General features: G+C 50.9%; 1 protein-coding gene across 1 annotated transcript; it reads left to right on the forward strand.

Annotated features, from left to right (window-relative positions):
• Positions 1-1,976: 1,976 nt before the first annotated feature.
• Positions 1,977-18,482, forward strand: LOC128585451 (chymosin-like). The gene is made up of 11 exons (XM_053590561.1): positions 1,977-2,128; positions 4,434-4,502; positions 5,339-5,452; positions 8,263-8,413; positions 9,313-9,430; positions 10,225-10,343; positions 13,535-13,734; positions 15,751-15,864; positions 16,645-16,789; positions 17,362-17,460; positions 18,243-18,482. The coding sequence occupies exons 1-11, from the start codon at positions 1,977-1,979 to the stop codon at positions 18,378-18,380; spliced, it is 1,419 nt and encodes a 472-aa protein (XP_053446536.1). The 3' UTR covers positions 18,381-18,482.
• Positions 18,483-18,698: the final 216 nt, after the last annotated feature.

Genomic DNA, 18,698 nt, shown 5'->3' on the forward strand with positions numbered 1-18,698 from the left:
GGGTGGCATGAACACAAGGATGCAAATATCTCGTGGATAGATATTTGTATCCATGCATCCCACAGGTACAAGCACAAATTTATACATACGAGTTTGGAGAGGTCTTTGGATTATCTCAATCTCTAAAATATTTTTATTCAGAAATAATTTAAAATTTATAGCAACAATCCAAAGAATTCTTACGTACATTAACCCAAACGTTGACACCGCTCCACGTTTGCCATACCCTTTCTTCCCCTCATCCTCCCTCTCTCCCTCTCCCTTTCTCTCTCTATCTCTGTATATAAATACATTTAATTTTTATTTTTTTCCTGATCTTTTAGAAGAATTTACTTTTAGAAAGTAAGTTGCAGGCACAATCCTTCTACTAGTATTTCCCCCAAATCAAGGACATTTTCTTGTGAATGTTAAAGTCAAACTTAGTACAAATATCAAAGTTAGGACCTTCCTTCCTCACCCTGGGTGGAGACAGCAAAGCCTGCCCCAACCCCCCTGCTCTTTCCTAGGAGGAGAGCAGCCTTGTCCCCACTTTCCACTCTGCACCTCTGGGCTTCCAGGCATCTGCTCGAATCTCTGAGGTGCCTGTGGGCATGAATCTACAGTGACAATCTCCAAATGTCACCCCCAGCTGTGTGTTGTCATAGTCGGGAACATGCATTCAGAAGTCCTATTGCCTGAGTCTAAATCCTGCAGGGTGGAGCTGCTGAAGTCCAGATGACTCAGGCCTGAGCAGAGGTCTGCTGGCACTGCCTCTTCCTGCTCCCCCTTCTTCCAGGGTTGAGCTTGGATGATGTTTGGTGGTGTGGCCGACATTTGCAGACATAAGGAAAAGGCCAAAGATTGCAGGTGTATCCATTGAACCATTGCCATAAACCTCTGGGCTTCTTGTTTTGTGAGAAAAATAAGCCGTTATTAATGTAAACTACTGTTCTCATGTTTTCTTTTACTTGCAACCAAGGTTATTGCTAAGAGATTTCATTGGAGATGTAAGAAAAGGCATCACAGAGGCTATATCTTTTGAGCAGATCCTTGAAGGAGATCTCCAGGCAGCAGAGAGGGAGAAGGGCATTTGGGCAGACGCATCCCACAGGTACAAGCACAGTGTGGACAGAAGTTGTGTGCTGTATAAGAAAGAATTCAAAAGAGTATGGTGTTTGGCATGATTCCCCAAGACAGAGAGATGCTGGAGGAGAGTGTTCTAGTGTAATGAAGCAGGGGGCAAAATCTGCAGGCAGAGATGTGCGCGTCGTGATAGAGGCATGCCTGTTTGTGCTGGTTCCTGTTTGGGGAGCTGCAGAGATGAGGCTGGGAAGGTGGATGGGGCCAGACTCCGAGTGGTCAGGAGCTTGGTCAGCAGTCTTCCTGAGCCAGGCACAGCCTGACAAAGTGCCGAATGAGTCTCTCATATCACACCACTCACAGGGATCACTTTGGGAGGAGAGAGGGAGAGGATGGGGATTTTCATAAATGTGCGGCACCTTCTTGCTCACACTGAGCTCACACTGTCCTATAGTAAAGGCACCAGAGCCCCTCAATCTTCTTTAGCCCCTGAGACTTGTCAAGTGGGGATATGATACCATTGTCTTTGCTGAATTGTGGAATTTTGGTGCAGAGATGGTCATGTAAAAGAATCAAATGCTGTGCAGAGTCAAGCAGACCCAGGTTTAAATTCTAGCCCCACTTGTTATTAACAGAGTGACTTGGAAACATCAAGTGTTCCAAACTCCTGCGTAAAGGAGTAAACTCCTAGCGTCCGGCACTGAGAGGCATACCGTAAATGTTACAGATTTTTAGTAAATTATTTGCGCTTTTTAAAAAGTCCTTCCATTTTCTCCTTTCTCTCTCCCTCATTAAAAGAAAAGCCAGCTTTATCTCTCCTTGCCTCAGGGAAGGCGTGGGCACAGCTGAACGCAGGCGTAACCTGCAGAGTGTTCAGGGGGCTGTTGCCCGAAGTCCGACTGAGTTCATAGGAGGACATGGAAGGAGACAGGCAGGTCCCAAATGGCATGGACCTGGCCCCTGCTCCTGGATGGTGGTCCAGGGAGGTAGCAAGATCAGAGAAGAGTGGCCGTGTGGCTTGGCGGGAGAAGTATGTCCAAGGCAGCTTCCAGAGGCTGGGTTGGCCCAGGTGAGGCATAGAGGCAACAGGGGCTGGAGCAAGGACAAGAAAGTCCACTGGACCCAGCCATGTGACTTGTCAGGCTGGAGAGTCACCCGGACCAAGCACATCTGCTGGGCACTGCACAAAAATGACTAAGATTAATTTGTCTCCTATCCTCAAAGGACAGGGACACACTACAGAAATTCAATTGATTTGTAGAAGAGGAAAGGAACTGCTGCTCTGTACACACCTGAGATTCAGTCCAGCACCACCAGCTTCTAAATTCCACGTTTTACAGGTGAGGAAATGAGATGAGGGAATGGTGTGACTCCTTTAGGGTCAAACAGCCACAGTCATTTATGACCCACATTTGTAGAAGGCCTGACACGTGTCAGCTCGTGATACTCTTATTTTTGATCCTCACATGACTCTCTCAGTGTCATTGTCTCTAAACTATAGAAGAGGAAACTGAGGCACAGGAAAATAAAAGCACTTGCTTAAGGTCACACCCTTGTGCAGCTGACTCAGGATTTGAGCCCAGGAAGGCCACCCATACACTTCCCAAGAGCCACGTTTCCCGGCCACCCGGCCTCGTGCAGCAGGAAGTGACATCCCTTTGGATTTCCTCCTAAGGCACTTTTCACAGCAGGGTCACGTATTAGATCCAATCTGTCCCTCACCTGACCATGGGTTCCCTAAGGGCAGAGATGACGCCAGCTCTCTCTCTGCACGTCCAGTGCAGGTGCGTAGAAGCCTCTTAAGAAACTGCCTAGAATTGGCTTCGTGGGGTTCAGATCTGAGTAGAGGTCACAAGCTTGTGCCACGGGGGGCCTTCCTGAGCCCTAATTTTTTGTAGCCACTTTTGTGTGTCAGTTCCCAGGCACAAGAAGTCTAGACCAAGGAGGGTCAACCCCACCTGGCACCAGGTAACCAGTGATGCAATCTTATCATGGCTTTTCTAAAAGTTTTCACAGTTCTCGGCCTGCCCTGGTCGATAAGCTTTCCTAATGCTCTGTGCTCTTAGGATAGGGTTCCTGATAATGTGCACTTAGTATGATCTCAATCTTGTGAACAAACACAGAACAACCAGTCCTCAGGGATCTTTGCCACCTTCCAGTGGAAGAGGTGGCTGAGTCTGACATCTGGGGTTAGTAGGCAGGAGAGTTTGCTGCTGGGTCCAGCTGGGCCACTGGGGATGTGAAGTTGAGTGGTGCAGCCCTCTATCCATCCCTCCCCTGTCCCTCTCCGGGTGTTGCTGACCCCAGAGGGTCTTAGCCCCAGATGCCACAGATGGGGCCCGCTACACCTGGACGTGCTTGTGCTGAGGGGTGTCCAGAGGTTAGGAGGAGTGAGCTAGAAGTAGAGCTGCCTCCACACCTGACATGGTAAGCTGATGAAATTTCCGCAGCAGCTGGGCCCTGCGTTGTGATGTGAGGTGCATTAGTCCAGGAGTCTCAGGATAGTTTCCAGCTCTGTTTTCATTATAGGCAAGCCGGTTGTCCTCTCTGAGCCCTGTCTCCAGAACATAATAAAGACATTGCCTGCTCCTCCTCCTGCTATTTCTCAAGGGTGGTGGCAAGGCCACACGTTCATTTGTTTGCTTAACCAGACATTTGTTGAGCACCTAGTGCACGCAGGTCCTGACTGGTGGGGCCATGTCTACTGGGAAGAAAACAGGGAGCCAGCCATACCTTTTAGGCTTAGTGTTGATTTTGCTCTTTACTTTCCTGGGTTTTGAGGGGAAAATAATGCCACAAAGTCAGCTGATATGCCTGAGACCACTTCTAGAGCATGAATGCAGTAGTGGCCTGGCCTTTTGGGAGCCTGGCCCTCAGCTTTGAGAGGGGACATGGGTGGAGGGGGCAAAGGGAGTAAAGCCAACCATGGTAGGGGGCAGAACTGGTCATCTTGCTAACTTGACTCCAAGTTAGACAGGGAGTCACATGGGCAGCCTGGGGACATTAGGAAGGGCTTTGGAGCAGGGTCAAAACCCCTGCTTCTCTTGTCTGAATCTGAGGCTGGCCTCCCGAGGCCCTTACAAGTCAAATGCATGAAACTTGGAGTCTGTCCCTCTCAGCAGTGTCCCCACCTGCCCTCTCTTCCACTCCCAGCAGCCTCCCTGTCCATGCAGACTCCTGGTCCTGGTGGGTCTGTGAGCTTTTATCCTCCTGAGGTCCTGAAGCCCGGGCCTTCCCATTTTGCCCCCATGTGTTGACCTAACCCTGATCTTCCAGTGTCCAGCCTCCCTCACCCTTGGACACAATCTTCCTCAATGATTTCATGGCTACAGTCTTTGTCCTCCTTCTTACCCTGAAAATCTCTCTGGCTTCAGGCCTGAGAGAGAACCTGGCCTCCCTGGCCTGGACTCTGAGAGCCGCTGCTCCATCCTGCCTTGTGACAGGTGCTTCTGAGAAACTCTCCCTGCACCCCTGAGTGCAACCCATATAATGCTTGTGGTACTGAGGCCTTACCTGTTCCCTACCCTGTCCCTGTTGTATTGCTCTGTTTTCCCGTGGTACTTGTCTGACTTTCTGGCTCAGGCCCGCCTAGTTCTTCCAATTGCTAACGTGATCTGTCACTTACCCCTCACCTTCTCCACACCTTCTAAGGTGGAACCAAGGGCCCACGTCCTAGGGGTGCACGAGCTTGGGGCCTGCTAGACATTTAGACCATGCCCCGGGGGGATGTGGGGATGTGGGGCAACCTGCTCTGTGCTCTCAACTCTGAGCCCCACTCACGGGTGACAGATTGAATAAACACTCTCTGCTTCAGATGCCACTTTGGGAGTAGGCTGAACTCTCCCCACCCCCTGAAAATGAGACTCGGGCAATTTCTGGATAGAACAGGCTGCTGCTTTCCAGTGAAGTCAGGCCAGGGAGAGGAGGCAGCCAGGATGGGGGTCGGGTCTGTGGTGAATAGGCCTCTTACAGAGCATAAGGCGGACCATGAAACAGGCTTCTGGCAATAGGTCCAGCTGTGTGGGGTTAAGAGGACCTGTTTGGAAGGGGAGCTGAGATCAGAGAAGCCCATGTTGACACTTCAGGCCTGAAGACTGGGCATCTGTACCCTTCAACTTTGAAGTCCCTGGAGTGGTGGAACTTGTGGCCCTAATCAGCACGGTCTTAGGTACGCTGACCTAATTGTGCTATCTTGCTATGTTTGAGGAATGGCCTGAAGGCAGGGGCTGTCCCTAAAGTCTGGGCTGTCAGCCAGAGTGAACCTGCTCCCTCTATAAAGGCTGCGGGGAGTGGGCTCTGGCTGGTGGTGCAGTGGCCAGCCTGCATGCAGGATGAGGTGCCTTGTGGTGCTCTTTGCAATTTTCACTCTCTCCCAGGGCAGTGAGATCACCAGGTGAGTGCCAGCCCCCAGGGGAGGGGAGGGCAGTTCATGTCTTCAGCTGAGAGGCTGTGTCCCTGGTCTTCTAGCCATTGTCCCACTGGGAAGTCTTAGGAGGAAATGCCATAGTGGCCGGGATAGTGGCCTCTGTTGGTCTTGCCTTTGCAAGGGAGGGCAATGGAGTGTCTCTACACTTCAGGGTGTGGTGAAAAGACAGGGAGTCACATGGGCAGTCTGGGGACATTAGGGAAGGGCTTTTGGAGTCAGAGTGCCGGGGATCTAATCTTCAGTTCCATCGCTAACTCTCTGTGTCTCCGTTTCCCCATCCTAAAATTAGGACTCTAGCAGGGTCCATTTCATCGGGATGTTATGAAGGTAGTAATAAACATATTTTATATTGTAATATACATATAATGCTTTGAATAGTACCTGGCACACTCTAAGGGCTGCATATACATTTGTTAAACAAAATAAAATTATCTGTTGTACGGAGTCCTTTGTGGGTGAAGGTCCCAGGTTTTCCTCTAAAAATCATAACTGATTTATTGAGCTGTTTGCTACTAGGTAGCAGGCACTTAACTAAGCCTTTACCTATACTATCACTATTCCTCGTGGGTTAGGTAGATTTATTATTTGTGTTTTACAGATGAGAAAAATGTTGTATGAGGGAGGGTCTCTGAGCTGCCTAAGGCCACATGTCCTGTGACAGAGGAGCTAGGAAGCTAGGACTTGGCCCTGGGAGACTTACATTCTTTTTTTTGTTTGTTTTTTTGTTTTTTGGAGAGACAGAGTCTCACTTTATCACCCTCAGTAGAGTGCTGTGGCATCACACAGTTCACAGCAACCTCCATTTCCTGGGCTTAGGCGATTCTCTTGCCTCAGCCTCCCAAGTAGCTGGGACTATAGGCACCCACTGCAGTGTCCAGCTATTTGTTTTTGTTGTTGCAGTTTGGCTGGGGCTGGGTCCGAACCCGCCACCCTCAGTATATGGGGATGGCGCCCCACTCACTGAGCCACAGGTGCTGCCTGAGACTTACATTCTTGCTATGACATCCCACTACCCCCAGGTGCTGTCAAGCCCTGGGCACAAGGAAGCCTGAATCCATTGCTGGGGAAGATGGATCCCTGAAAAGAGGTCAGGGTGCCTTTGATCAATCAAAGCTCTCTGAAAATAAAGTTCCTCCAGGTCCCAGGCATGCCAGCGACCCTAGCTCAGGGAGGTGGCTGGAGCCACCTGTGGGGCTGCCCTCCTGGTTTAGCATGAGGCAGCAAACCACCCTTTTGATCCTGCTGGCTTCTCTCTCTGGGAAAGGCACTCTGAGGCCTTGTGCTAGGGTGGGTCAGCCCAGCCATCTCAGCTATTCCCGTGGGAGTTTCCAGGCATTCAGCAGTTAGATCCTGACCAATCAGGAACTGCAGCTGGAGCCAGGCAGAAAATATTTGGTGGGCCTGGACAAGGGGACATAGGCAGCTGTCGGCTTGACCTTAGGAGCTCATTTCAGCCTCTTCTTTTTTGTACTTAAGTCCTTTTGCACCATCTGAGATGAAGGCTGAGAAGCATTTCGCCTTTATAAGTCAGGTCCCAGTTGAAGGTACATAAGAGGGCTGGGAATGAAGGGCCCTGGAGGAGAGACCCTAACTCTCACACAGCCTGCTCTGTGTGGCCTTCTGGGATATGGATGACATGAGGAACCCAGTCCCTATGTGAGTCTCACAACTGCTGTCGTTTTATTTATTGCTGTCAAAGCACTTTCACATCTGCAGTCTCAGAGTGTTCTTTAAACCAGCCTCACAGAAAAAGACCACGTGATTCCTTAAGGCGGAAGGAGCCACAGGAATTGCCAAACTATTAATATTGTAATCTATGGGAAAGGAGACTAAAGACCACAGAGATTAAGCCACCTGCTTGGTCAAAGGCAGGGTCAGGAGTGTGGCTGGAAAGGAGGGAGTTAAACTGTTTCACAGAAACACTAGCTGAGGTGTCTTTACGGAGCCTTGAAAGGGAAGGTGGGGGCTTTGGAGGAACCTCTAGGGGAAGGTCAGGGGATTTAGGGAGCCCTAAGAAGAAGGTCAGAGGACTTGGGGAGCCTTTTAAGTTGCCGCAGACAGGGCAGAGCCAGGTGTAGAAGCAGCTTCTGCTGTTTGCTCTCTTGACCCCTCCCTGTTGATCTGCCTCTATCATCCAATGCCTAAACTTGACCAGGAGGCCCCTGGGAAGCTCTTCAGAGAATTTCCATCCACTTTAGAGAAAAAGTTACATAGGGAGTGGAGAACAGGTGTTAGCAAAGGGCAGGATCGGGCATTAACCAGAGTGTGGAGGCTTTGTTTTCCTCTCCAGGCAGCGAGCTCCTGGAGGGTAGAGACTGTGTCCTTTTCTCTATTCTGTCTCCTATGTCCTGTCCAGTGTCCGGCACCTAGTAGGTACATAGCAAGGATCTGGTGACTGCATGAGTGGTAATGTGCTTAGTATCTTTCAAACTATGGGTTGTAGGACTTATTAACATTTTGTAAAATATGTCTAGAGGTTTTCTTCCAGCATGAAAAAAAGAGAAAGGACTAAAAAACATCAGAGTATACAGCATTCCGTAAAGATAGGCATTGATTTGTGAACTGATATTAAATATAGTTCTTACTTTGGATTATGAGGAAAAGAAATGTTTGAAAGCCATTGACTGGGGGTCAGTGAGGTTATTGACCAGCAGGCTGTGCTGGGAGGAGCATGCGAGGAGCAGTTCATGGAGCCCAGAGGGCTCTGGGCTCTTTTGGGACTGGGCAGCCTAGGAGAGATGCCCGCTCTCATCCCAAATTCTGTCCCATTTCCTTAGGATCCCTCTACACAAAGGGAAGTCGCTGAGGAGGATCCTGGGGGAGCGTGGACTCCTGGATGTTTTTCTGAGGGAATACCAGTATGCAATCAACCAGAAGTACTCCAACTTTGAGAAGGTGGCCAACGAGCCTCTGACCAACTACATGGACGTGAGTGGCTCCGCCAGCCTTTCCAGTGACGAATTCTTGACTCCTCAGTCCCGCCTCCTATGGCTTTTTCCTCTCTCAGGAATCTTGGCATCTGTGGTGGTGGTGGGGTACATCTCCCTGCCTTCTGTAGGCTCTGCACAGAGCCAGCAAAGGCTGTGGTCCTGCTACATGGCTCTGAATGCCACCACTGGGCGGGTGTGAGCCCCTGGACTGTCCTCACACATTCCTGGGGCTGCATAATCTGCTCCCAGGTCCATCCTCAGTCTACCTTTCCCAGCCCAGGGAATCCACGTGTTGTCTGTGCTCAGCAGGGATGGGATAGCTGCTGCTTTTCTGCACCTGTCCAGCACATGGCGCCGTGACCCTTGTGCCCTCTTCCTTCCTGGAGCGTGTCTTTCTCTCACCTGTCACTCTTGGCAGTAAACAAACCAGCCTTTTCCCTCTTCTTTGCCTCGTTTTCTTATTTAGGTCATCTTCACCTCTCACCCCCAGCTCTGACAGCAGGGAGAGGCACATGTGGCCGAGGTGGCTTGGCAGGGGACTTGAGGTCCTGCATGTGCTGATGCCCTGCCTCTGTCCAGTCTTCCTGCCCTGATGGGGATGACCCGGTCTCCCTCCCAAGCAGGATTTATGTTTTGGTACAAGATCTGCTTCTGAGACTGAGTCTAGCAGTGGTTATAGGGCCTGTGGGAGGATAAGGCCAAGCTTGGCCAGGTGTAGGACCCTTGGTGGAGGCTAGAGATGAAGGACCCTCCTCAGGATCTTCCTCTTGACCTCCCAGGTCTCTGCGCAGAAAGCACAGGGCCTACAAAACTGCTCCCACTCCATTCCCGGCATCGACCTTTGCTTCCTTCTCTCTCTGTGCTGCTGGCCTCTGACCCAGTGCTGTCTGTTCCCAGTGCCAGTACTTTGGGAAGATCTCCCTTGGAACTCCACCCCAGGAATTCACTGTGGTGTTTGATACCGGCTCCTCGGACTTCTGGGTGCCCTCTATTTATTGTAACAGCACTGCCTGCCGTGAGTGATCTCCCTCTCCTACCCTCTCCACCATGCTCAGTCAGGGTGGCTGGGGAGGAACGTGGGGTGGGCGACTGGACAGCTCGATTGGACCGTCCCACCTCCGGGCTGTGTCCCTTCTCCTTATTCAACCTCCCAAATGGTCACAGACTGGGAAGGTTTGAAAGTCAGGGGTCTAAGCTAAAAATTAGGGAATGCTAGTTTCTTTTTCTTTTTTAAAAAAAGTATTTATTTATTTTTTTGGTTTCTACTGGGAGCCAAGGCAAGCTTCTCACCCTCCTGGGTCCTCAATTTTCTGTTTTATAAAAAGGGGCATGATAAGACAGTGTGGTCTAGGAGAATAAAGTGAGAGGGTCTATTGCTAATGATGAATAAACATCAAACATGTGTTAATCATTTATTTTTCCAGCAGTCCTGGGAGGTTGGTGTTCTTTTAACTCCCATTTATAGATGAAGAAACCAAGGCATGGAGAGGAAAAGGGACTCTTGGCTGAGATTTCTCAGCTGGTAAAAGTCAAGTGTCCATGACAACCACAGTCAGGGCTTTCTCCTTCCCTAACTACACAGGTAGCACTGAGCTCCAGAGAGCTGGGCTGAGCAGCAAAGAATAATTCTCTTTACTAAACTGTGGGACTAAGGCCCTCGAGAGAGAACAGGCTGCTTATTTTTTGTAGTGAGAATGGCTGGAATCTAGATGTTCTTCCAAGGCCTGGTGAGGGTTTCGGGCCTGGGTGGCACTGTGGGGGATGAGAAGATTCTAAAGGCCCTGCACTAACCCTGCATCTGTGTTTCAGAAAATCATCCAAGCTTTGACCCACTCAAGTCTTCCACCTTCAAGAGGCTGGGCGAGCCCCTGTCCATCGAGTATGGCCTGGGCAGCATGAAGGGCTTTTTGGGCTCCGACACTGTCAGTGTAAGTGGGCTTGGGGTCAGCCAGTGCTCACCTTGCCTTTCCCACCAGTCACTTTACCATGTCGACATGCTGGCTCCAGTGGGCCTCACTGCTGGCTGGTGCTGATGAGCCCTTTGGGTCCCGAGAGGGATTTCAGCCAACAGCCAGCTGTGGGTTGTCCTTCCCTCCTTTCTCTCCTTCCTGTATCAGTGCTCAGAGGCCCAACCTGGCCACCTCTTCTGGGACCAGGTCCTCAATTCCTGGATCCTTGTTCATATGTCCATGTCAGAGTTAGTTCAGATTTATAAGCTTGTGCCAGCAGTGAGCTCTTCAATGTCCTATATGACTTATTTTTAAATTTCATTCTTCTGATAGCCCTTTGAGGAAAGTATTTTTATTCCCATTGTTAGATGAGAAAACTGACACTCAGACACATTGATAATTTGCCAGAGTCACACAGCGGACACCTGTGTGTGCTGAGCTCAGCCCAGCTCAGCTCAGGGAGCTCTCACTCCCTGCTAGTGCTCCCAGCTAGACCTCAATCTGTGAGTCACAGTGGCATCTTCCTCTGAGCAGGGCCTGACTCAAATGATGGGACATTGGGGCCAGGAACAGGGCAAGGGCTGTCATGAGAGCCATGGGGAAGGGCGCTCTGAGCACAGGTGTGGGAGATGCTGAGCTCTACTCAATCCAGGATCTCCCATCATCCAGGAGAACCCCAAAGTGCTAGACTGAGGGGGAAGGGGCCCTACTGCACTGGGCTGTGGTCAGGCAGGGCTCTGGGGTGGATGCAGTAGGCTTTTCTCTGCAGAGCTGGGTGACTTTGGACAAGCCTTGATTTCCTAATCTGTAGAGTGGACATGATAGTACTTACCTCAGAGCACTGTGGTGAAGAATGAACATAGTAACTGTGTATCCTTTATTTGTCCTTTTTTCCCCTATGCCCCATCTGTTCACACATCCTGTTGACCCTCCCTCCTAGGCCATCATGGGTCTGCGCACTGCATACACCTCCCCTCCTGGTTCCGCCTCTAGCGTGTGGAACATCCTTCCAGGGGTCGCCCTGTTCCTACGGTCCTACCACCACCTGACATAGCAGCTAGACGATCCATTAAAAAGTCCTGTCATGCCCACCTTGTCCGGAAATCTTTCCTTGGCTCCTCATCTTACTTGGATTAAATGAAAAGAGGCCTGCAAAGCCCCATGTGATTGGGTCCCCCACCCCACTGTTCCCTGCCCTCCTCTGCCCCCCACTCCACTATTGTCTATTGTTCTCTCTGTCCAGTGCACGCGTGCTAGGACCGGCCACTTATAGCGTGTGCCTGGGTCTGCACTGCACCTGCCCCCCTGACCACCAGTGGCAATGTCACCATCAGTGAGGCCTTCTCTTTCCACAGCATGAAATGACCTTCTGCAGTTGCCCTTATCCTGAGCTGTTTTTCTTTTTCTCTTTTCTTTTCTTTCTTTTTTTTTTTAGAGACACAGTTTCACTTTGCTGCCCTTGGTAGAGTGCTGTGGCATCACAGCTCACAGCAACCTCCAGCTCTTAGGTGATTCTCTTGCCTCCTAAGTAGCTGGGACTACAGGCCCCCTGCCACAATGCCCGCTATTTTTTGTTGCAGTTTGGCCGGGGCTGGGTTTGAACTCACCACCCTTGGTATATGGGGCTGGTGCCCTTCTCACTGAGCCACGGGTGCCTCCCCTGAGCTGTTTTTCTTGAGAGTGCTTGTTGCCATCTGGCATGTGCTATGTTACTTCTTTTTAAAATTTATTTTCTGTCTCCCCTACTGGAATATAAGTTCCTCCAGGACAGGCACTTTGTTTTGCTCACTGCAGCATCCCCAGGGCCTAATAGCTGGTACATCGGAGGTGGCCCCATCTCTGTTGTCTGACAGAAAGTGAATGTGACTCCATTTATTCTCTGGCATTTATTATTTCCATAAATGCCTGTTGGGCCTTAATCTCAGAACAGAGGTTGCAGGGATGAACGAAGGGACTGTCTTCCTTGTGCTGACACTTCTGGGAAGACAATACACACTAACGTAAATGACTTTTGCACAGTGCTGAGTGGCATGAGGAAAACATAACTAGATAGCAGGAGGCTTCTGGGGGCTGGAAAATAGATTTGTCCAGGACATGATGGCTGGGGAGGCCCAAATGATATGATTTTAGAAGTCAGACCTCAGAATGTCTGGGGGAGAGCATTCTAGGCAGAGGAAATAGCAAGTGCAAAGGCCCTGGGGCAGGACGAATTGGGGCATTAAGAAGAAGACCAGCATGGGTGGAACAGGGCAAGTGAAGGGGTAAGAAGTGTGGCATAAGGAGTGAGAAGCAGAATGAGAATGCAAGAGGACTCTAGGACAGAGGTTTCATTCTGAGCTCCATCAGGAGCCACTAGAGGGTTGTACAAGGGGTGGCATGACTTGATTGCCATTTTTAAAGATCACTTTGGAGGTGGTCCTGTATAAGGGATGGATTATAAGGGGGCAGAGTGGAAGCAGGAGGCCTGGCAGTGGCCTGAGCTAGAGACACTGGTGGCCAGAGTAGTCTGGTGGACACACTGGTTACCCAGGGAAGTGGGCAGAAGAAATTTTGGAATTAGTGCTTTTTTAGCACAGCATTGATAAATGTTTGATAATCAAATATTTAGTAAATGCTCCATATGTGTTCAGGGTTAGTGTTATTTAGCCTAAGCTGCCTTGAGGTGTAGGTTTTATTATCCCATTTAACAGATAAAGGGATTGAACCTCAGAGAAGTGGTTGACCAAGATCACACAGCTGGCACGTGGAAAACCAGGGACCCATCTCCCCTGGTGTTGGGGACATAAAATGTTCTTCTTGGTCTCCGTGCCTTTGTGGTATTTCTTGAGAGATGCTCCAGGCTCAGCTGAGGGGGCCCTCAGAACATCCTTTGTCCTACCTCCTTCTCTGGACTCTTTCCCAGCTTTTGCACAATGAGCACCATGTCCTCCGTTCCCCTCTTCCCTGGCCTCTTCAGATCAAGTCTTCAAAACTGCAGCACTGACTATTGGGGAAGGAGGGTTTTTTCTTTCAATCTCAAATGACTATATTGCCTGTAAGAGGGAAGGAGGGCCAACGAGGCTAAGACTCCGATGCTGGCTCCTGACTCAGGACTGGCGGCCCCCACCCTGGGAACTCCTGTCCCTGGACACAGGGGGTCCCCAGTGGATGTCATTATAACTCTCTTGCAGGTCTCCACCATTGTGGTCCCTGACCAGACAGTGGGCCTGAGCACCCAGGAACCTGGCGACGTCTTCACCTACTCTCAGTTTGATGGGATCCTGGGGCTGGGGTACCCCTCTCTGGCCTCTGAGAACTCCGTGCCTGTGTTTGACAACATGATGAGCAGAGGGCTGGTGGTCCAGGACCTGTTCTCGGTTTACATGAGCAGGTAGGAGCTTCGTCCTGCCAGGGCCTGGCTTTGACTTCCCGATAAGGACTGTCTGCTGAGGAGAGTGTTCAGCTCCTGGGAACATCACCTGTCACGGGTAGCTGCTAGCATCCAAGTGGACCCTCTCCGTGTTTCCAAATATATCCAACTTCCTGTCCAAAGGCTGCCATACAATTACTTATGCAGTCAAAGTCCACTGGGCCAAAATTTGTTGTTCATTTCTGGCATGTAAAAAACAAAGCCACATCTTAACTCTGTAGAAGCTTTTAATTTCTTTTTTCCAAAGTCACAAGGCCTCAGTAAGTATTTGTTGATGTCATTGAGATTCGTAGACTTTTTTTTTTTTTTTTGTAGAGACAGAGTCTCACTGTACCGCCCTCGGTAGAGTGCCGTGGCGTCACACAGCTCACAGCAACCTCCAACTCCTGGGCTCAAGTGATTTTCTTGCCTCAGCCTCCCGAGTAGCTGGGACTACAGGCGCCCGCCACAACGCCCGGCTATGTTTTTGTTGCAGTTTGGCCGGGGCTGAGTTTGAACCCGCCACCCTCGGCATATGGGGCCGGCGCCCTACTCCCTGAGCCACAGGCGCCGCCCAGAGATTCATAGACTTTTAACACTGACTCCAGGACTCTGACCTTTTCCTTTCACTAGGAGGAAATCGAGACCCAGGGAGAGGCCTTCTCCCTGGGGCTGAGCCAGGCTGGAGCCCAGGGTTCCTGCTACCAGCCCAGGGCTTCCTACTCTACCTCCCTGCTCCACCTGGGCTTGGAGGGGGTAGGAGTCAGGGTGAGGGATTGGGGACAGGACCACCTCCAGAAGAAGGGGCTAGGTGGCTCTAGTCATGGGAGCCCAGGCAAGGCGTTGATGGGTGCAATCACTCACTCAGGTGACACTCACTAGGCCCTTCTTGTATGCGGGGCTGTGCCAGAGGTGGCATAGATGGCAAATAAGGTAAACTGGGAGTTAGCATTTTAGCAGAGGGAATGGGCAGCACGCAGTGAACGACTGTAATCAAATAGTTATGATAAGTTGTGAGATTCGGGTGTGTCGGAGGCTTATGCAATGGAGAAGCCTAGGCTGCTGGCAGAGGGTGGCCAGGGCAGGTTTCCCTGAGCAGTGGAGGCCACATGCAGGTGAGACAGAGGGCCAGGACAGTGCATTTTAGTCCATGGGGACAGTGTGTATAGCTGCTAGCAGTGGGATGAGTTCTAGGAGCCCAGAGTGGCAGCATGGGAAGCCGGTAAGGGACTGTGGGCAGTTGTTTCCCACCACATATGGAACATTGCACCAGAAGGAACCAAGGGGATTTGGGCTTGGGTGGCAGTTTTATTTATTTATTTATTATTTATTTTTTGAGGCAGAGTCTCAAGCTGTCACCCCAGGTAGAGTGCTGTGGCATCATAGCTCACAGCAACCTCAAACTCTTGGGTTTAAGCGATTCTCTTGCCTCAGCCTCTCAAGTAGCTGGGAATATAGGCGCCCGCCACAACGCCTGGCTATTTTTTGGTTGTAGTTGTCATTGTTGTTTGGCAGGCCCAGGCTGGATTCGAACCTGTCAGCTCCGGTGTATGTGGCTGGCACTTTAGCCCCTGAGCTATAGGTGCTGAGCCTGGGTGGCAGTTTTAATCTAAAGTGTGGGGCCTTGTTTAAGACCCCCTCTTCTACTGGGGGCAGAAAGCCCTGGGGGAGCAGGAGCTAAGGGAGATAGCCGGGAACATCCAAGGTGGCCAGGGCAGAGCCTGGCTGTCCCGGGACCTGTGTGCGGGTTGTTTCCTTACCTCACAGGGTGATGGCCGAGCCTGGGGTTGGGGTAAGGGCCCCAGTGCTCTGGAGAAAAGACACTACCACTGTTAATCAGAATGAAGCCCCTCTGGAGAGAGGCATGGGGAGGCTGGGCGAGTTGGTCTGAAAGCTTCAGAGGTGGGGCTGGCTAGGTCTCAATGGCGTCGGCCCCAGTGTGGGGCTGGAGTACCACCTCACAGCCCCAGGGATCAGCAAGCCTTGTCTCGGTTTCAGGCATACCCAGGGGAGCATGCTCACGCTGGGGGACATCGACCCGTCCTACTTCACAGGCAACCTGCACTGGGTGCCCGTGACCACACAGAGATACTGGCAGTTTACTGTGGACAGGTGGGTGAGTGCAGCTCTGTGCAGGCCCAGCCAGGGGATGGCTTCAGGTATGGAAACATAAGATTAGGGGATCCGATCCCCAGGCTCTGAAGAGGACTGTGGCAAGTAGCTTGTAAGCCAACCTCTCAGAATTTGAACCAGACACGTCCCAGACCATGAGGTCTGTTGGTGATAAGGGTGCACATTCACCTGTGCTGTGTTACTAAGACTAGATACTTTTACGGAGTGTTCACCTCCTGCCAGGCCCCGTCCTGAGTGATTACGTGACTGTCTCACTTGCTCCTTATTAAAACCCCACAGGTGGGTGCCATTATCATCTCCATTTTTCAATTTACCAATGACGAGTTTAAACCTCACGGCTATCCCTTGAGGAAGTAAACATACCCATTTTGTAGATGGGAAGCCTGAGTATGCAAAGGTTGAGTAACTTGCTGGAGACATGCAGTGAATAAATGGCAGAGAAAACTAGAAATCAGACCTCAGGCAATGAGTACAGTACACAATTTATCCCTCAGTGCATATGAACTTGTTGTTTCATTGTAGTTTCTGTCCCACGGAAGTTGGTATGGCCTCAGGTTAGCCACTGAATTGGTAGAGAATGATTTTAGGACTTTTCTCTAGGCTCAGAGAGTTTTGGGGGCTATAGGAAGGGACCCCAGAAATGGGCCCCAGGGGTGGCTGGGACTTTTCTCTTTGCCTGAGGGTCATGGCAGGGAGTGAAGGAAGGACCAGGGAGAGGCACTGGATGTGCCTCCAAATCACCCCATTTACCTTCTGCAGGGTCACCATAGATGATGAGGTGGTGGCTTGTGCTGGCAGCTGTCAGGCCATCCTGGACACGGGCACCTCCCTGCTGATCGGGCCTAGCAATGACATCCTTAACATCCAGAAGGCAATTGGAGCCACCATGGGTCCGTTTGGCCTGGTAAGGCCATACCTCATCCCGCCTCCCAAGATCCTCTTGACTTGGGGACCCCTTTTACATGGAAGGAATGATACAGGGCCATGGTGAGGTTGGGATTTCTCAAAGCCACCATGGCTTTGGCTTTGGCTTTGGATGTGGTTGCTGCTTGAACTCCCTCGCCTCATGCAATGGCTGCAGTCTGTCCTCCTGGTCCTCGGGGAGGCCATGCTGTCCCTGACACTACATGATGGCCTTCACTGTGACCCTTGCTACTTCTCCTTCTCCACCCCTCCTCCTAAATGCTCCCGTTGTCTTTGCTCTGTCTAGGCCTGGGCCAGGAGAGACATGGAGGTGAATTCCCTTGTCCCAAGTTGGGGTCTCTCCCTGGGTTGACTGGTCCTCCTCAGTGGGACTCTCTTGAGGACTATGTTTTGGGACCAAGTCTCATCCTGAGAGCCCTACTGTGGTCCTCTGAGCTCATACCCCATGGCTCATACAGTGTAGAGGAAGGTTTCTATGCTGCCAGCACCAGGTGCCTTTTCCAGCCAGGTGACACCATCACCTTTTCTAAGGGACCTCCTTTGGTTCTTTAGTTTAGGATTGACTGCGGGAGCCTGAGCAGCATGCCCACTGTTGTCTTTGAGATCCATGGCAAAAAGTACCCACTGCCACCCACTGCATACACCAACCAGGTATGTCTCAGGGGAGGAGACCTTGGGCTGCTTCTGCCACCCCTCATCTCCTGGCCTCCCCAGATAGGGCCCAAGTCAGTGAAGTGGGTTATAAGAGGCAGCACGGACTCCACAGAGAAGGGAAGGGCATTCCTTAGACTGACCCCTTGGAGTGGGGCCATGTTGTCTTTGGGCCTTATTTGTGACCACTGCAGCCTCATCTTGGGAGAAATGGGGAACAGGAACAATAGCCCACTGTGGCTTGAGGAGGTTCCCACACTCCCATGGGAACCTCTATCCACTGTTCAAGTTTCAAAGGCCTAGAGCTCTTCCTAGGGTTTTTTTTTTTTGCTAGCCTAGGCTTTGTAGGGACTCTATTCTTGCTCCTGCTGACTTGTTGGCCTCAGCTTTGACCTAATTCTGAGCTGCCCATAGTGGTGAGGCAGACTCCTCAGCCTCTAGGCCTGCTCTGGCCGGTCATCAGGGCAGTAGGTGCTGAGAGCTGGAGGGCAGAGTCTGAGGAGGAGGTTGAGGGGAGGTCATCCAGTGAAGGGGACCAAAGTTCAGATCTCTAGGACCCCAGCTGGTGATCTCAACTTCACTCATTTTATTTTTTGAATCTCTGTTTCTTTATCTGTTGAACGAGAGGACTCTGATACTTGTTTACTTACTTGGGAAGGTTATTTCAGGGATAAAATAAAATAGTAGAGGAGAGTAATTATGGGGTATAGTGTAAAAATGCCCATCTTTAGGCACAGTGAAGGGAGTTGGGACCTGCTTCATCTCAGCCTTGCCTTTCCCAGGGCCCGGGCTCCTGTACCAGTGGTTTCGAGGGTCGTGATAATTCCCAGCGATGGATCCTGGGGGATGTCTTCATCCGGGAGTATTACAGTGTCTTTGACAGGACCAACAACTCTGTGGGGCTGGCCAAGGCCATCTGATTGCACGGACCTTGCTGTCCTCAAACACACACATGTATACACATACACATGTATACGTGTGCACACATGCACATGCACACACTCACACACACAGATCAGGTTTCCAGGCAGATGGTTCCCAATAAACACCACATTTCTGAAAAGCCTGCTTGTCCTTGTTGTCAGGGGCTGAAGCCCTGCACCATACGGGGATGGGATGTGACTACCAGGTTGTGTATGGGTAGAGTGGGGACCACAGGGCTGAGGTCAGGGAAAACCAAGGCATGCTCGCCTCCTTGTGCTTCCACTCAAGAACTTTCTGGGAAAAGGGCACCCACT

This window comes from Nycticebus coucang, chromosome 5, assembly GCF_027406575.1.
Source record: "Nycticebus coucang isolate mNycCou1 chromosome 5, mNycCou1.pri, whole genome shotgun sequence".
Taxonomy (NCBI): Eukaryota; Metazoa; Chordata; class Mammalia; order Primates; family Lorisidae; genus Nycticebus; species Nycticebus coucang.

Excerpts from the sequence above, each read along its gene's own strand:
- LOC128585451 (XM_053590561.1), top strand. The coding sequence starts at position 1,977 with ATGGAAGGAGACAGGCAGGTCCCAAATGGCATGGACCTGGCCCCTGCT. Across the intron at positions 2,129-4,433 it reads CAGAGGCTGGGTTGGCCCAG|GCCTGAGAGAGAACCTGGCC; the intron begins GTGAGGCATAGA and ends CTCTGGCTTCAG. Across the intron at positions 5,453-8,262 it reads CAGGGCAGTGAGATCACCAG|GATCCCTCTACACAAAGGGA; the intron begins GTGAGTGCCAGC and ends CCATTTCCTTAG.